The sequence below is a fragment of the Capra hircus genome, chromosome 3, assembly GCF_001704415.2.
Source record: "Capra hircus breed San Clemente chromosome 3, ASM170441v1, whole genome shotgun sequence".
Lineage (NCBI taxonomy): Eukaryota > Metazoa > Chordata > Mammalia > Artiodactyla > Bovidae > Capra > Capra hircus.
In genome coordinates, this window is record NC_030810.1 from 99,347,949 (window position 1) to 99,366,525 (window position 18,577).

General features: G+C 41.6%; 1 protein-coding gene across 1 annotated transcript; it reads left to right on the forward strand.

The window, feature by feature from the left end:
- On the forward strand, window positions 2,003-9,810 carry LOC102173987 (high affinity immunoglobulin gamma Fc receptor I). Its single transcript, XM_018046019.1, is given in 7 exon segments — window positions 2,003-2,098; window positions 2,496-2,516; window positions 3,278-3,532; window positions 6,875-7,126; window positions 8,231-8,515; window positions 9,340-9,541; window positions 9,543-9,810. Coding segments are annotated over 7 exon segments (1,113 nt in total). The 5' UTR covers window positions 2,003-2,067; the 3' UTR covers window positions 9,610-9,810.

Here is an 18,577-nt window from a genome sequence, read left to right on the forward strand (position 1 = left end):
TGATCATTAAATATTAGAGACTACTCTCTGTCTTAGTTACAATGATTGTTCTTTTTTTTACATGAATTCAAACTTACATCCTCAAATTTTGGAAATTATAGATGCTTACTAGAAAAAAAGTATTTCATCCTTCCAGGTTATGGATCTCTTTCATTCCTCTTCTGTTAACAATACTTCTTCCCCCCTATTTTCCTGGTCAATGAAACACATTCACTCATTTTCAAAGCAGCAGCTGTTTTGCTAGAAAGCAGGAATTGTAAGGGATGAAGAAGATACTGTTATAATCTACTGATGAGAATGTAGAGGAAATCAAACTGCCTGGTTTTGAATCCTGATTCCACTTTTTATAACCTTGGTCAAGTTACCAAATTCCTCTCTGGCTAGTTTTGTTTATAAAATGGAGAGAAGAGTGTGTCTACTCATAGTTTACAGTGAGGATTAAATGCGAAAATACATATTGAGCATGTTTTCCTGGCATATAATAAGCACTGTACAGTTACATGAAATGATGATGATAACAGACAACCTAACAATCTTTCCAAAGTTGGGGCGGGGAGGTGGAATGTACTGCACCTATGGAAATAACAGATTGACTATTTAAAGATAAGATTATTCATTGCAATGCTGGTCATAACAGTAAAACATTAGAAATAACCTTCATGAAGAGACATTAGTGAAATAAAGTATGGTACAGCTACACAATAGAAAACTTTGGAGACAAAATAGTATAATAGTTTGGAATACAGACTTTGAGAGTAAATTGGAGTGAGCTGAGGCTTCTCCCATCTCTCCCAGAACATCTTGAGTTATTCTTAGACGTTTCTTTCTTGCTTTTCATTCTATCAGTCAGCTATAGATCCATAATAATTTCAAAATCTCAGTGGCATAAAACAGTAAGCATTTATTTCTCACTAGAAGTTTGCAGGGCAGATGGAGCAGCTCTACTTCAGGGCTAGGATAGCTCTGCCTCACAACAGAGCTAGTTAGCCAGAATACGTTCTTATCATGACAATCACAGAAGTATAAGAGGATGAGAAACAATATGCGAAGCTTCCTAAGGCCTAGGTTCAGAATGAACACAAGTCTGTTTCCATCCACATCTCATTGGTCACTGAAAATCACATGGATGAGCCAAAGCCAAGGATCAGAGAAGTACCCCCAGCCTCTCATGAAGCTGTAGAGATGGGGTAGATTCAAGGAGCGATAAGAAATTGGAGCCAGTAATTTAATCTACAACGTTATTTGTCATCATTTTAAATTGTCTGTCAGTAAGATTACTACCCAAGTCTCTCTTTGTACTCATTGAATTCATCCTTGTTTCTGTTTAGTTTACTTTCTCTCATAACAGACTATCTAAAAATTTCTTTGTATCTTTGCAACTCTGATTCAGGAACCAGCTCACTTTGGTGGCATAAGGGCTTCCCATCTGGACTCTGAAACTCCCTCTGAGGGATATTTCCACCCATATATATGAGTTATTTTTCTTCTCTATTGTACTCACATTAAACATTGAACTTCCTTGGATTCAGCCAAGATAAATATCCCAAATTCATATTGTCTTTTAGGGGATGGCTTTTTTAAAAACCAAAATAGGATATTAATCCTGCATGTTTTTTCCAGAGGTACAGAGGCTGGTTTGCACAGATGAGTAACTCTTCACATGCCTCATTGACAATGATATAGATAATCTGGATTCAAATGATCAGGTTTTGAAGGCATTAGCCAGTCTTTGAACCATTTTTTAAAAATGGAGATTTGCCATAGTCTAGCCCCAAGAAACAGAATTGGTGGAGGGAGAATATAATCAGAAGAGAATGTCAAAACTTTACCCCTTCCCTTGGCTTCTGTAAATTCCATAAACCCAAAATCCAGAGTGTCAAATGGGAAGATGAGCCTAGAAGTATGAAAATGAGATCATGCTTCAAGAATTAAGGATGCGTTTCCCAGAAAAGGAGCGTGATGAAAAGCAGTTTCCTTCCTCTTTTCTAATCTTGACTCCAGAACCCCAAACAGAAACTCTTCAATGTCTTGTGCGTTACAGATTTCACTGTTCCTGTCAGATTGGAGATGTGGCTCATGATAGCTCTGATCCTTGGGGGTAAGTTGGGTTTAGACGGGGGTATCTAGAAGGCTCTGGCTGTGGGAACTCAGGACTTTTTGTCTTCCTTTGGTATCCTAGGCTAGAACTCATGAGTATGGAGACAACTGTTTCTGGGCTTCCATGGTTTACTCGTGTCTATTGTATCAAAAAACTGGGGAGGGAAACTCTGAGGTAACAATAAGCCTGGAAGCAGAGTCTCAAAATAAAGCCCCACCAATAACCATCTGTAGGCTGTTCATTATCACCAGTACCCCATGTGGGAAAAGTGGGTAAAGAGAAACTCAAGAGACCTAAATTGGTCCCTCAGAGTCTGCGTTAATCCTGTCTCCTCAGTTCTCCCTTCCTTGTCATCTCCCACTGACCAACTGATGTCTCTGTTCTTTGTCTCTTACAGCTCCAGTTGCTGAGCAAGTGGGTGAGTAACTCAACTTCCTTTTCTGTCACAGAATGGGTCCCCTTATTCTAAAGAAGAGAGTAGAGGGAGAGGACAGAAAGGAGAAAGACTAGTAAATGATGTAAAAGTCCCTATATTCAGAGTATGATTGTGACCAAATCCTGGTTTTTAAGGTTTCTCTGTAAAATTTTCCAAACGCACCCTGATCTCTTGATTAAATGTCTAAAAAATGTTTATATAATAACAAGAAAGGACCAAACTTGCAAAAGCATAGATGTAGCTCTGCTTGCTTTCCAATAACCCCCACACCATTCCCCTTAAGACAAAAACTATTTATTTGTTCTTCTCAGAGAGAACCAAACAGGTACTGAAGGTTTCAAAGTATAGAGTTTGAACCTAGATTTCCAACATAGATGCTAATTAAAGTCTGAGGTTAGCCTTCAGAGACAGAACAGTACAGAAGATAGGAGAATCAGCTCCAGTCAGTTTGCCCTAGTTTAAAACTATGCTTCGTGCTTACCAACGAGACCTAAATTCGTCAATTATTTCTCAGGAACCCCAAATCTCCAATAGCGAGATGCAGCTTTAATAACATGAATAGAACTCTCTGCTGCAGAATCTGGGTACTCTTAATGGTTAGCTTTTATAGTTTTCTACTTGCCTATTTTTCAATCTGAGTATTGATACTGGATTTTTTTTTCATTGTGCTAGCCACATCTTGCCAGTTGCTCAGATTTCCCTTTTATTCCACTTGATCTTCTTTTCTTTTAATCCCCAAGCAGACCCCACAAAGGCAGTGATCACCTTGAAGCCTCCATGGGTCAGTGTATTCCAAGAAGAAAATGTAACCTTATTGTGTGAGGGGCCCCACCTGCCTGGGGACACCGCTACACAGTGGTTTCTCAATGGCACAGCCATCAAGACCCTGGCCCCCAGATACAGTGTTAATGGTGCTACATTCGATGACAGTGGTGAATACAAGTGCCAGACAGGCCTCTCAATGCCAAGTGACCCAGTACAGCTAGAAGTCCACAGTGGTAAGTATGGCATGGTACAGGAGGGCTAGAAATCACAAGATCTTCATTGGTGTTTTCTCCTTCCTGGATGGCGTGTGTGTGTGTGTACCAATTTATCTGAGTATGCATCTCAGCTCTATGTGTCTACCAGGTAAAAGTCAAGATACTCAAAACATAACATTAGGGTTCTTAAATTGTGCCCCAACAATACCTCAACTAGGGCAGCTCTTAGGGTCCAAGTTTTAATCTAGATACCCTACTGAGACTTTATTTTTCAAAATTATCTTGTTCTGTTGAAAAAAGTTATGCCTGCACACATAGTAAATAGTACTCAAGGAAATGAACAATCACATTTCCTTCCCACCCAAACCCCAAGTCCTGCAGTTATCTTCCACAAAAACGAAACTGTTAATATACATAAACTCCCAAGTCTTGCAGTTACCTTCCACAAAAATGAAACTGTTAGTATATACACATTTGTTTTTAAAGGTGATTGATTAGAATACTCCATATACTATCTTCCACCTTACTTTTATCACTTAAAATACTTTGGCTGTCTGTTTATATCAATAGAAATCTACTTCTAACTTTTATAATTAACTTAACCATTATATTAGTGAACTTCTACTGTGTTTCCATTCTTTTGCTTTTACAATCAGTGCCTGCAGTAAACATCTTTATACACATAGTCTGGGGCACACTTTACAGTATATTGGTAATATAATATTCTGGACATGAAATTACTGTGAGACTTTGAGAATTAAAAACTTTGGTGAATAGAAGCAGAGAAAACAATCTCCATCCACTTAAATCTGTAAGAGGTTCCTACTTATCAAGAAATGGAGACTGTAGTATTTTTTAGGGCAAAATGTTTCATTATTCAGGACAAATTATTCAATTGGGTGATTCAGTTATTCAAAAGCAATGTTAAAACTTCTTTGTAATTATTAATCAAAAGTTAACTCATACTGGAGGCAGAATTAGATTTATGTAGACAAGGGTGCTTTTGGAGGAAATGTGCTTTAGCCAAGGAAATGTTGAGAATGTCAGAGCAAATGCTAGGTGTTCCTTATGTGTCTCTTAAGACTCCAAGACTCAGTTCCTATGTGAGAGAGGTAAGGGAAGCTGACAGAACTGTTTTAACATGAGATTTTGTATAATTCAAGCAGAAGCAGCAACATTTCTTAGTTCAAATAACAAAAGATGAGCTAGGGCTGGGAAGGGGCCATTTTCTTTGCTTCTGCACAGACTCTTGAACTTCAAGCACTGATGACTTATTGAGAAAAGTATCTTTTACATTATTTGTTACAGTATACTATATATCTTTTACATTATATTTTGGGCTTCCCTGATAGCTCAGTTGGTAAAGAATCTGCCCGCAATGCAGGAGACCTGGGTTCCATCCCTGGGTTGGGAAGATCCCCTGTAGAAGGGAAAGGCTACCCACTCCAGTACTCTGGCCTGGAGAATTCCATGGACTGTAGAGTCCATGGGGTCACAAAGAGTCAGACACAACTGAGTGACTTTACATATATTATATACATTATATTTTAATGTAAAACTTTTATTGAAGTATATCATGTGTGCTTGCAAGCTAAGTCGCTTCAGTCATGTCCAACTCTTTGTGACCCTATTGATTATAGCTAGAACATTTCTAGAATCACTTGTCACTACCCTCAACACTGACTTCTAATACTGTGTATGTGCTCAGTTGCTCAGTCCAACATTTTTATACATGTCTTTTACTGTTGTTTTAGTTGCTAAGTTGTGTCTGATTCATGTGATTCTTTGTATATTCTGGATATATTAGGTAGCATTTTGGTAAAAATTTGTGTTAAATCTGGTATCAGTTCCTTGATGTGTGTTGAAAATTGCTTTGTGGCCTACTATGTGCTCATTCTTTAATCACTGTTGCATGTGTCTTTGCACAGGATGTGAATTTTCTTTTTTTAAGGTACATCATTCTATAAATCCTGAAATCAAGTCTATTAATTGTATCATTCAAATATTTGTATCTTTATTAGTAGTTTTGACAGTTTCTGATGGAAGCATGCTAAAATTTCCCACTGTGTGTGTGGATGCAGAAAGCAAAGGTGTCTTTGTGTTTGGGCAGTGCAGTCTTTGAGCACCTTTTGGCTGGGAATAAAAATACGGGAAGAAAGAATGTTCATTCTGTTTAGAAACTCTATGGCAGCATCCTGGACTGTAAAAACCATACACCATATAGCATGGAATACCTGCCTTTCATTCTTAGATATGTTCTGGAGGGAGGAAATGCACTATTAACTCTTTTCCTCTTTCATCCTTTAAGAACCTCATCCTCATTTAGCCAAGCCAACTGCCCCAAGGGAGATAAAATAAAGTAGGCCTTTTGGGGTATGTATGGAAATGAACATCAAAAGGGAGGGCCCAGTTGATTTGGAGTTTTTTTTGACCAGCTATGTCACTGATCTGCACATATGTTGAGTATTCCTATCAATTTAGAAGCATATATATATATACACATACACATACATACACACACGTACATATACTTGTTATTCTATGTGTTTGTCTTAGTATGTGTGATACCATTAACCAATTAGTCAGGAGTTAGAATGTATTAGTTTTTTATTGCTGTGTAACAAATTGCCATAACTTTAGCAGCCTAAAACAACATACATTTATTATCTTTCCATGGGTCAGGAGTCTTGGCACAGCTTGGTTGGTGCTCTGCTGAGGCTGCAGTCAGGGTGCTGACTGGGCTATGTTCCTCCCGGCAGCTCTTCCGAACTCCCATGATCATTGGCAGGATTCAGTTTCTTGCGGTTGTAGAATGAGGTTCCCGCCATTTTACTGGCTGTCAGCTGGAGGCCAGTCTCATTTCCTGAAGACCCCCTTCTCTGTGGCCCTCACACAGGCCCTCTCACAACATGTCAGCTCACTTCTTCAAGGTTGGCAGGAGTTTCCTACAGCCCAGTCAGCTAAGACAACCTCATATAATGTAACATCATCATAGGAGTGGCATTTCAGAACCTTTGCCCTATTCTGTTGACTGGAAATAAGTCATAGGTTCCAGCCACATGCAGGAGTGTGACTCATTGGGGGCAATTTTAAAATGCTGCCTACCACACAGAGTAAGCTGATTTGTCCCAACCAACTTCTGAGACCTGGAAAGAAAAAGTAAGAAGGGACTGCTGGTAAAGATTACTTTTCTTCCTAGCAAAGCTAAAGATATTTGAGGAATAGAAGACAGACCTTAAATTCAACAGAGTTCTAAAGTTGGAAGGTTACAAAGTGAAAAAAGATAAACCCACAGGGCCCAGCTTTGGCTTTTTGTACCTCTGCCACCATATATACACATTTTGTGCCCGTATTTTCCAGATTGGCTACTACTCCAGGTCTCTAGCAGAGTCTTCTTAGAAGGGGACCCTCTGGTCTTGAGGTGTCATGCATGGAAGAATATGGAGGTGTACAGAATGCTTTTCTACAAAGATGGCAAGTCCTTTTGGTTTTCTAATCGGGATTCTGAATTCACCATTCTGAAAACCAACTTGAGTCACAACGGCATCTATCACTGCTCGGGTGAGAGAAGGCGTCGCTACACATCAGCAGGAGTATCTATCACTATAAAAGGTACTATATCTAAACAGTCATAGAGCTATTAGTTAGAAGAACCAGAAGAACCATCATAAATTGTCACTTCAATTTGCAAGTGAAGAAACTGAACTCCAGAGAGGTAACTGCCTTATGAAGGCCACACAATGGTCAGTGGCTGGGTTGGGAGCAGAACTGAGGTCTTCTGGGTCCCTCTGTCCATTGCTCTTTCCAGTATACCACAGTGCCCCATCACTAATTCCAGGAGCTAACATCAAGGCCATGCCATAGTGAGAATCCACTTCACCCATTTTATTTTAGTTGCAAGGAATAGAGACGCACTCAAGGTAGGTAGGAAGATTATTAGGAAATAATTCAATGAAACTTCATAAAAATTCCATAGTGAGGAAGACATTAGGATGTGGTTATACTTTCCATCTACCTCCCAGGGACCACGTGGCCTCTCTGGTTCCACTTCCCTTTGAACATCTGCTAATTAAGTGGTTCCCTCTGTCTTAGTTTGCATGTGGCTCTTGATATAACTCTTTCATGGCCTTTTTCTTAGTAGTCATAACCACTAGCAACTTCTGTGTGTCTGAAAAATAGTTCATTCCTATGGGAAAAAAATTATTGTCCCAGATTATCTCTTTCTGTCTTTTTGACTGCATCACACAACTTGAGAGATCTTACTTCCCTGACCGGGATCAAACCCTGCCCCCACTGCAGTGGAAGCACTGAGTCTGAACCACTGGATCTCCAGGGAATTCCCCTCCAGATTATCTTTTGAGTCAGAAACACAAGTAATTAGTCACTGAACGGGCTGGGGGCTGGGGTGTCAATGTCCACTCCCGGTTAAACATTACCAGAGGGTCCTATAATAAATGACACGGCTATTCAGTGAAGCATGAACTACGTAGAGGTATTCTCCTCAGAAAAATATGGTCAAGCTGGTAACTGCAAGTATGTCTATGAGGAAATCCTAAGAATACCTCTCTGCTGGAAGTGGGGAAACTCTGTCTTATAGATGTATTCTCTAGGGGCAGGTTTCCCAAAAGGGGTGGGAGTATATCTTCTGTTAAAAAACAAACAAAAGAACCTCGACACTGATGCAGGCCACCCTATCCCTATCAACTTTTTCTTCAGAGCTATTTCCAGCCCCAGTGCTGAGAACATCCTTCTCATCCCCTCACCAAGAGGGGAATCTGGTCAACCTGAGCTGTGAAACAAAGTTGCCCTCAGAGAAGCCTGGTCTGCAGCTTTACTTCTCCTTCTATGTGGGAAACAAGACCCTAATGAGCAGGACCACATCCTCTGAATACCAGACATTCATTGCTAAAACAGAAGACCCTGGGCTATACTGGTGTGAAGCTGCCACAGAAGATGGAAATCTTATCAAGCGCAGCCCCGAGCTGGAGCTTCCAGTGCTTGGTGAGCGGGAACGAGGGGAACTGACTGATACACAAGGAGACATACCCTTCCCTCCTCTGGGACTGAGATCTCAGGACACTTGTTTCACAGCCCACCCAGGAAAAAACCATGAACAGGTTTTGCACTCTTGATTCAAAACTTCACTGTTCTCCTCATAAACTTCCTTAAATTTCCTTTCCCTTCTCTTTCTTCTCTTTCCTTCCTCCATTTATTTCCTCCCTTCTTTTCCTTTCTCTGTATTCTCTCCTGCCTTCTCTCTCCTGCCTTCTCTCTCTCCCTCCTTTCTTCCCTCCCTCTTTCACCAATAATCTAATAAAAAATATATTTAATTCTTCCCATCTATTTTATAGTATGGGGATATAAAGACACTGGGGTACAGTTTTTTACTTCAGAGAGCTCACATGGTAGATTGGTGAGACGGGGGTTTTGTGGATTGCACATGAATACCTGCCTGCCCAACTGTCTACGTATGGTTGAGGTAGAGGGAATATGAGCTCCAGAACAAAGACTCTTTAGGGGAAAATGTTTATCGTCAAATTAAATCCTAATTTTTAAATGGCACAGATAGCAGTTGTTGCTGAAACTAGGAAGTAAGTGCACTGGCAAGGCCCTGGCAGCTAGGCTCTTACAAGGAGCATGGCCCCTGTCCAAAACCACAGAGCCCAGCTCGAGCCACCACCAGCTCCTTCCTGCCCCCCAAGGCCCCAGCGTCTCCCTCAGGCACAGACATAGCAAGTCTCAGCCAACCTTCTCTTCCAAACATAACTCAGCCAGATCCCTCTGGTTTCTTAATAGCATTTCTCCTCTGTTGTTTTCTGTTACAGGCCTCCAGTCAACAACTCCTGTCTGGTTTCATTTTCTTTTCTATCCGGCAGTGGGGATAATGTTTTTGGTGGACAGTGCTTTATGTATTGTAATACATAAGGAACTACAAAGAAAGAAAATGTGGAATTTAGAGATCTATTTGGACTCTCTGGACTCTGGTCATGGGAAGAAGGTACCTCCTACCTTCAAAAACATAGACAATTAAAACAAAGTGGAAACGTCAGAAACAAGAACAACTGCAAGAAAGGACACACGAGGAGAAGCCTTGAGAGGGTGGACTGCGGCAGTCATGCCGTGGGTGCCCGCAGGTCCAGAGGCCCCTTCCCCTCTTCTCTGTGTAAGCACGGGGCACAAACACCCAAACGCTGACACACATGAGAACTGCGACTCCCATGGCACCTAACTCTTCAATAGAGCAAATAAATGAGGCTGACTTCAGTGGAAATAAAGTGGAAAACTTGGCAACAGGATGATTTGAAGTGAGACTTACTCTAAAGAAAAAGTTTTTTTTAAGTTGGAAGTCAAGTCTAACCTGATTATCCTATTAAAATAATAAATTATTGTTATCAAATTATTATTTATGAGCAAGAATTTGTTTACAGAGACAGGGTGGAAAAGTAAGTATGTATATATGTAAGAGATTAAGATAAAGAAAGAGAGGGGAAGGATATGAGGGAGACAAGAGGAAACAGTATAAACAAAAAAAGGAAGAACTATATCCTACAAATGAATCTGGGTGACTGAGAATGAGAGAGTTCATACTTCTTGGTGTCTGGGTGGTCCCTTGATGACTTTTCTGTATTGCATACACCTCAACGAGATACAAGGAAGTAACTCATGATGAAAAATGGGTATATCACTTTTGCCCTTTCCTTTGAGGTTTTCTCATAACCTTTCTGTGATCAGAGACTGGCGATTGGAAGCAGATGGAAGAGCACCATAGCCCCCCCGCTTCCTTAGTCTGTGGACAATGAGAATGTCCTTCTCCCCTTCATGTTAAGAAAAAAAGTACAGTAATTGTCATCTCAACAGAAATACTTTAACTCCAACAGTTGTATTAAAAGAAATGGTCATAGATCATCATAGGAGCCTTATTGATTACCCATATTTGGTCTTATGGCCTGTGGAAACAGAAATTAGAATTGCAGGGAATTAGAATTGTAGAGTTCCATAGGAAAGAGGCCCAAAGACCCTCTCTGGAGAGACTGTCTGTAGAAGACTCTAGCCTGAGGAATCGGGAATTGAAGCAGGAAGTGACAGTCACACTCAAGAGGAGACAGTTACATTCTACCCTCACTAGGTGGATGGAATTTCAGGAATAGGGCTCCCTGGGGACGGAAAATTGGAGGCAGACATGGATACAGACCTGGCGGAAACTGTAATGAAGCCAATCATGGTTAACATATCCGGAAGTACTTCCTTTTTCCCCATGCTTTTCTTTTGTGCTTCCTATCCAGAGTTTCCCATGCTTGTATTTTTGCCACAGTATTTTCTCACATATACTTTAGAATACTTTAAAAATGGATCTGATTCAGTTAGTTTCTTGATTGAACAATCTGTACCTCCATGTACCCTCATTTCTAGTGTATAGCTGGAAACAGGCTCTTGGGATCCCCAAATGGAGGCACACCTGCCTGGTCCGCAAGCCTTGGTGCTGGGTCTGGTCGAGGTCTGATGCCACCTCCCTCTTTCTCCAGGTGGGTGTACAGCCCTATAGTTTCTCTACAGGGGTTGAGTGCTGTCTCCCTAGCACTTGCCCTGTCTCTCTAAGGGCTCACTCCTCTTTATTTTTATTCCATCCAGTGTGGAAACACACAGAAATCACTGGCTCCTACTGGAGAGAGAGGCCCAAAGGACCCAGATCCCTTCTTTGTTCACCATCCTCCACCCTTGCTTAAAGCCTGTGTATGGGGGGACCAGGCAACCATGGGAAGGAAAGTGAAAGATTCTCTAGGTCTGCTCTAGAGACAAATCAACAGGCACCCACAGGGAAACTTGACCTCATGGTCTCATATTTTGAATCACTAAATCCAATCTGTTTCAGACATAAAGAGAAATGCACTCATCAACTTGAATCTTCACACCAGTTTTCAGTTTGCAGGGAGAGGCACAGCTGAAAAAAGTCACGAGATGGTTGCTGACTCCAGTCTCTGGAGCATGCCTGATCACTGGAAAGGAGCCATTCTGCTTCCTGTGGTTTGTGCGCCACCATGCCAGCCTCATGCCCCTCTGTACACGCGAGATGTTTCCCACAGGCAGTTCTCCAAAATGCCTCTGATTCTTAAAGGCTCCTTTGCTGTGGGAATTAGCATGCAGGAACACCCAGGAGTGCTTTTGTAAAAGCTGTCATTAGCTTTTACTTACTGGAGGATATAGGAAGTATGTTTTATCAATTCCCTTCAGAAAGTGCATTGAAAACTAAGTTTAGGCTCCAGATCATGTGCAACAAATTCATTTGGCCACCATCTTGTCAACTAATAATAACTTAATGCATGGATACATATTCAAGATTTATAATCAGATGTATCTTGGTAAACAAACCTAAGTGGTCTTTTACCACCTATAAGAAGAAAAATTCTAGTAATTTTACTTAAATCTTTCAGAACTTAATATCATCAGGACAAATCAAAGTTTTACAGGTTTTTAACCCAATGCTTTTTTCAGAATAGCTAAGACTATTTATTGAATATTTAGTATCACATTATCTATTTGTAATAATTTTTTTTGTTTTTGAATATATACTCAAATCCAAAATGTACAAAAATCTCTTTCCATCTCAGACTCCAAGCCCTTTGTCTTAGTCTGTTTGTGCTATTATAAAAGAATACCATAGGCTGGGTCGCGTGTAGACAGCAGAATTTATTTTTCATAGATCAGGAGGCTAGGAAATCCAAGATCAAGGTGCTTACAGATGGATGGTCGACACTGAAATCAGATTGATTATATTCTTTGCAGCCAAAGATGGAGAAGCTCTACACAGTCAGCAAAAACAAGACCGGGAGCTGACTGTGGCTTGGATCATGAATTCCTTATTGCTAAATTTAGACTGAAATTGAAGAAAGTGGAGAAAACCAATAGACCACTCAGTATGACATAAATCAAATCCCTTACAATTATACAGTGGAAGTGAGAAATAGATTAAAGGGACTAGACCTGATAGACAGACTGCGTGATGAACTATGGATGGAGGTTCATAACACTAAACAAGGAGACAAGAATCAAGACCATCCCCAAGAAAAAGAAATGCAAAAAAGCAAAATGGCTGTCTGAGGAGGCCTTACAAATAGCTGTGAAAAAACAAAAAGCAAAAAGCACAGGAGAAAAGACATACCCATTTGAATGCAGAGTTCCAAAGAATAGCAAGGAGAGATAAGAAAGCCTTCCTCAGTGATCAATGCAAAGAAGTAGAGGAAAACAATAGAATGGGAAAGACTAGAGATTTCTTCAAGAAAATTAGAGATACCAAAGGAACATTTCATGCCAGGATGGGCTCAATAAAGGACAGAAATGGTAGGGACCTAACAGAAACTGGTGTTGAAGAAGACTCTTGAGAGTCCCTTGGACTGCAAGGAGATCCAACCAGTCCATTCTGAAGGAGATCAGCCCTGGGTGTTCTTTGGAAGGAATGATGCCAAAGCTGAAACTCCAGTACTTTGGCCACCTCATGCAAAGAGTTGACTCACTGGAAAAGACTCTGATGCTGGGAGGGATGGGGGCAGGAGGAAAAGGGGACGACAGAGGATAAGACGGCTGGATGGCATCACCGACTCCATGGACGTAAGTTTGAGTGAACTCAGGGAGTTGGTGATGGACAGGGAGGCCTGGCATGCTGCGATTCATGTGGTCGCAGAGTTGGACATGACTAAGTGACTGAACTGAACTGAACAGAAGCAGAAGATATTAAGAAGAGGTGGCAAGAATACACAGATCTGTACAAAAAAGATCTTCACGACCCAGATAATCACTATGGTGTGATCACTCACCTAGAGCCAGACATCCTGGAATGTGAAGTCAAGTAGGCCTTAGGAACCATCACTACGAACAAAGCTAGTGGAGGTGATGGAATTCCAGTTGGGCTATTTCAAATCCTGAAAGATGATGCTGTGAAAGTGCTGCACTCAATATGCCAGCAAATGTGGAAAATTCAGCAGTGGCCACAGGACTGGAAAAGGTCAGTTTTCATTCCAATTCCAAAGAAAGGCAATGCCAAAGAATGCTCAAACTACTGCACAATTCCACTCATCTCACACGCTAGTAAAGTAATGCTTAAAATTCTCCAAGCCAGGCTTCAGCAGTATGTGAACTGTGAACTTTCAGATGTTCAAACTGATTTTAGAAAAGGCAAACGAACCAGAGATCAAATTGCCAACATCTGCTGGATCACTGAAAAAGCAAGAGAGTTCCAGAACAACATCTATTTCTGCTTTATTGACTATGCCAAAGCCTTTCACTGTGTGGATCACAATAAACTGTGGAAAATTCTGAAAGATATGAAAATACCAGACCACCTGACCTGCCTCTTGAGAAACCTGTACGCAGGTCAGGAAGCAACAGTTAGAACTGGACATGGAACAACAGACTGGTTCCAAATAGGAAAAGGAATACGTCAAGGCTATATAGTGTCACCCTGCTTATTTAACTTATAGGCAGAGTACATCATGAGAAACACTGGGCTGGAGGAAGCACAAGCTGGAATCAAGATTTCCGGGAGAAATATTAATAACCTCAGATATGCAGATGCCACCACCCTTATGGCAGAAAGTGAAGAACTAAAGAGCCTCTGATGAAGGTGAAAGAGGAGAGTGAAAAACTTGGCTTAAAGCTCGACATTCAGAAAACTAAGATCATGGCATCCAGTCCCATCACTTCATGGCAGATGGGGAAACAGAGGCAGACCTTTTTTTCGGGGCTCCAAAATCACTGCAGATGGTGACGGCAACCATGAAATTAAAAGGTGCTTACTCCTTGGAAGAAAAGTTATGACCAACCTAGATAGCATATTCAAAAGCAGAGACATTACTTTGCCAACAAAGGTCCGTCTAGTCAAGGCTATGGTTTTTCAAGTAGTCATGTATGGATGTAAAAGTTGGACTATAAAGAAAGCTGAGCACCGATGAATTGATACTTTTGAACTGTGGTGTTGGAGAAGACTCTTGAGAGTCCCCTGGACAGCAAGGAGATCCAACCAGTCCATCCTAAAGGAGATCAGTCCTGGGTGTTCATTGGAAGGACTAATGTTGAAGCTGAAACTCCAATACTTTGGCCACCTGATGTGAAGAGCTGACTCATTTCAAAAGACCCTGATGCTGGGAAAGATTGAGGGCAGGAGGAGAAGGGGATGACAGAGGATGAGATGGTTGGATGGCATCACCAACTCGATGGACATGGGTTTGCGTGGACTCTGGGAGTTGGTGATGGACAGGGAGGCCTGGCATGCTGTGGTTCATGGGGTCGAAAAGAGTCGGACACGACTGAGCGACTGAACTGAACTGAAGAGCCCAAATCCTGATCTATAGATGACTATCTTCTTTCTGTGTCCTCATATGCAGAGGGGTGAGGGAGCTGTCTGGGGTCTCTTTCCTAAGGGCACTAATAACCACCCATGAGGACTCCACCATCATGACCCAATCAGCCCTCACCCCTGGCCTAATACCATTGGCCTAACACCCCTAATACCACCCATGGCCTAATGCCATGGCCTAACACCCCTCACCTCCTAATACCATCCATCATGTTGGGAATTAGATTTCAACATATGAATTTGGGAAGAAACACGAACACTCAGTCCATAGCACCTTCTAATGTCCTTTCCAAAGATAATTTCTATTGGTTGTTTTCTGTCATCTCAGAGATTTTCATGCTTTCTTAGGCAAATGAAAGAAGGCATCCTTTCCTCTATCTCCCTTTGTAAGCAAATGTTGGCATAATACACACCTTTGCACCTGGCCTTTTTCAAATAACTTATTAGGAGCAGCACTTGCTCCAAAGCTCCTTGGAGGGTTCATCAAAGCCAACACTACAATCTGATTTCCTCTTCTGCCCAATCTTATGTCCTCATTCTTCCTTTCATAAGGGTTCATCCCTAATAATCATCTTGTTGGTGGCTCAGATGGTAAAGCATCTGTCTACAATGCGGGAGACCCAGGTTTGATCCCTGGGTCGGGAAGATCCCCTGGAGAAGGAAATGGCACCCCACTCCAGTACTGTTCCCTGGAAAATCCCATGGAAGGAGGAAGCCTGGTAGGCTACAGTCCATGGGGTTGCAAAGAGTCAGACACAACTGAGCAACTTCACTTCACTTTACCCCAAACACTGTCTCAGCCTCTGCTTCCAGAAAGTCCAACCTGAGCAGTTTGTAAGTCACTACAACACTTGTAAAGCCTCTGGAGTCTCATAAGATATTCAAATAACATGTTTAGGGACACACTTCTTGTAACAGAGAACAAAATATTAAAAATAATTGCACAAGACCTCCATTTTGGACAGGAGAATAAGCTTGATATTCCTGTGAATGTTCTTGGTTTAACACCTTCTCAAATTGAATTTTTTGAGCTGTCCTATGAAGCAAAAATGTCTCTCCCTCTAGCTGTAAGCAAGAGAATATTTTCATTTTTTTTTCTGATTATACTTTTATGAGTTACACAGGCTTGCATTTTAAAGTCAGGGTTTAGAATTTCACTAGTTAATATTAGAGGCAAAATGCAAGCCTGGGGACTTCCCTGGTGGAGCAGTGGATAAGAATCCTCCTGCCAATGGAGGGGACATGGGTTCGATCCCTGGTCATGGATTCTACATGCTGCGGAGCAACTAAACCCCAGCGCCACGATTATTGAGCTTATGCTCTAGAGCCCAGGATCCGCAACTAATGAGCTAATGGGCTGCAACAATTGAAACCCGTGCACCGAAAGCCTGTGCCCTGCAACAAGAAAAGCCACCACAATGAGAAGCTTTCACACCGTATGGAAGAGTAGCCCCTACTCACCACAATTAGAGAAAGCCCTTGCAAAGCAACGAAGTGCAGCCAAAAATAAATTAATTAGAAAGAAATGTAAGCCTACTAATTTTATTTGCAGAATCAACAAATGGCTCAATATGATTTTATTCAATATGGTAAAACAAGCACTGTACAGCATTTCATTCTACAGTAACCACCACTCCCTATTGTCACACACATGGACTGCTTCACTCACCAGCATAGGTGTCCTCGAAGGCTGTACGAACTCACAGGGATATATAAAGATGTCCTAACAGGTACCTTGGCAATGATAGTTTAAGAGACTCATCCCTTGACGGAAAATTGATGGAAATCATCAATTTCTATACGCACCCTTTCATTACATTTGTGCAGCCTAAGAACATGCCTGCTGTAAATGCTGAAGCTGGTTCATCCTTTTAAAGCTCTTCTTTCCCACTCATCCTTCTCCTAGTTTACAAAAGAAAAGCGGGTGAAAGATGGGTAGCTCTCACCCATCCCAAATCATGATACACTACCCCAGGGATTAAAAAAAAAATCTCTAAGCGTACCAAAGAGACAAAAGAACTATTATACAAACCAGAGGTAATTTTCATCTTTCTCTGTCTTATACTTATGGCAGTTAGGTGCCAAGTCAGATATTCAAAAACCACTGTTAGCCCATGTTGAGATGTTCTGAATCCTAGTATACTGTAGAGAGGTAGGGCAGATTTCACAACAATTGTTATTTGAAGACCTTGCTTCCTTGCATTATTATTAAAAAAAAAAAAAAAAAAGCTTGGCTCTGCGGCAAAAGTCCTCTGAGAGCAAGGCAAAGAAAGTGCAAGTAAGAAATATTTGATAATAACCTTGTGCATGCTCAGTCACTCAGTTGTGTCTGACTCTGTGACCCCATGGACTGTAATCCACTAGGCTCCTCTGTCCACAGAGTTTTCCAGGCAAGAATACTGGAGTGGGTTGCCATTTCCCACCCTAGGGGATCTTCCCAAACTTGGAGATGAAACCCAAATCTCTCGCATCTCCTGCACTGGCAGATGAATTCTTTACTACCTGATAACAACAGCAAATTATCTCATCTAGGACAACAAACATGCACAGCCTATACCTAATCTATTCATCTATGAATTAGGCTGTATTCGAATCTGTAACACGTTGTTTGGGGGTTTAAACAACTCCCAAATCCCAGCACCTTACACCAATAAAGTTTTGTTGTTCATATTTACTCTAGGGTCAACTGAGAGGGAGGGAGAAGGCCAGTTGTTTGTGCCAGAATGAAAAAGAGTTCTGGAACATCTCAAACCAGGAATTAAACTCTTCTGGGCTCTAGCCCAGAAGTCACAACCAACACTTCAACTTCCAATGCCTGGGTCAGAACTTTGCGTTACACCCAACCACAAAGAGGATGTGAAATCCTAAAGTAAGCAAAAACAAGGAGCTGGAAATACTGTGACAACAGCATAAATGCAGTCACAGAGTATTCAAGCTGCGCCAAAAGCATGCTGGGAAATACCAGCTAATTTCAAAAGAGCCATGTCTCCCTGCATCATCTCAGTAAAGGGAAGGGGTTGATCTTCATTCATCATGACTCAGCCTTGTTTCTTAGTTGAACAGGCGGCATGATTTTAAAAACTTGAAGTCTTTCACTTCTAACAGATTCAACATTACATCTTCAAGTAAAACAAGTGTGTAGCATATCCCCAGTCGTGTGCAATTCTGCAACCCCATGGACTGCAGCCCACCAGGCTCCTCTGTCCATGGGATTCTCCAGGCAAGAATTCTGGAGTGGGCTGCCCTGCACTTCTCCAGGGGACCTTCCCAACCAGGGATTGAACCCTGGTCTCCTGCATTGCAGGTAGATTCTTTACCACTGAGCCATTAGAGAAGCTGAAGGCAAATTGGTATTTTAAACCCTTCTCTGTTCCAGACTCATGTTTAGTACTGATGGGCCTCACTGTGCATCGGGCACATGGATATGAGATTTCAGTAACAATTTATGGTGACTGGGGCAGGACGTCTGTGCTCATGGCAGTCTGACCCTGGCCAGGGGCAGCCCCTTCCCAAGTACCCAGCAGCTGCTGGAGTTCATCTTTCTCTGGGGAAATGGAAGGGACTCTCCCTTATAGGCTGCAGCTGCCCCAAGGCACAAGGCTGTTTGGAGCAAAGAAACATCCAAAGCTATGGTCCACATTTGGTGTCGCCTGGAGTAAGTCACTCAAGTTTGCACAAGCTAGGAATTCTGTCCACTCCATTTGGGCTACTTCCTT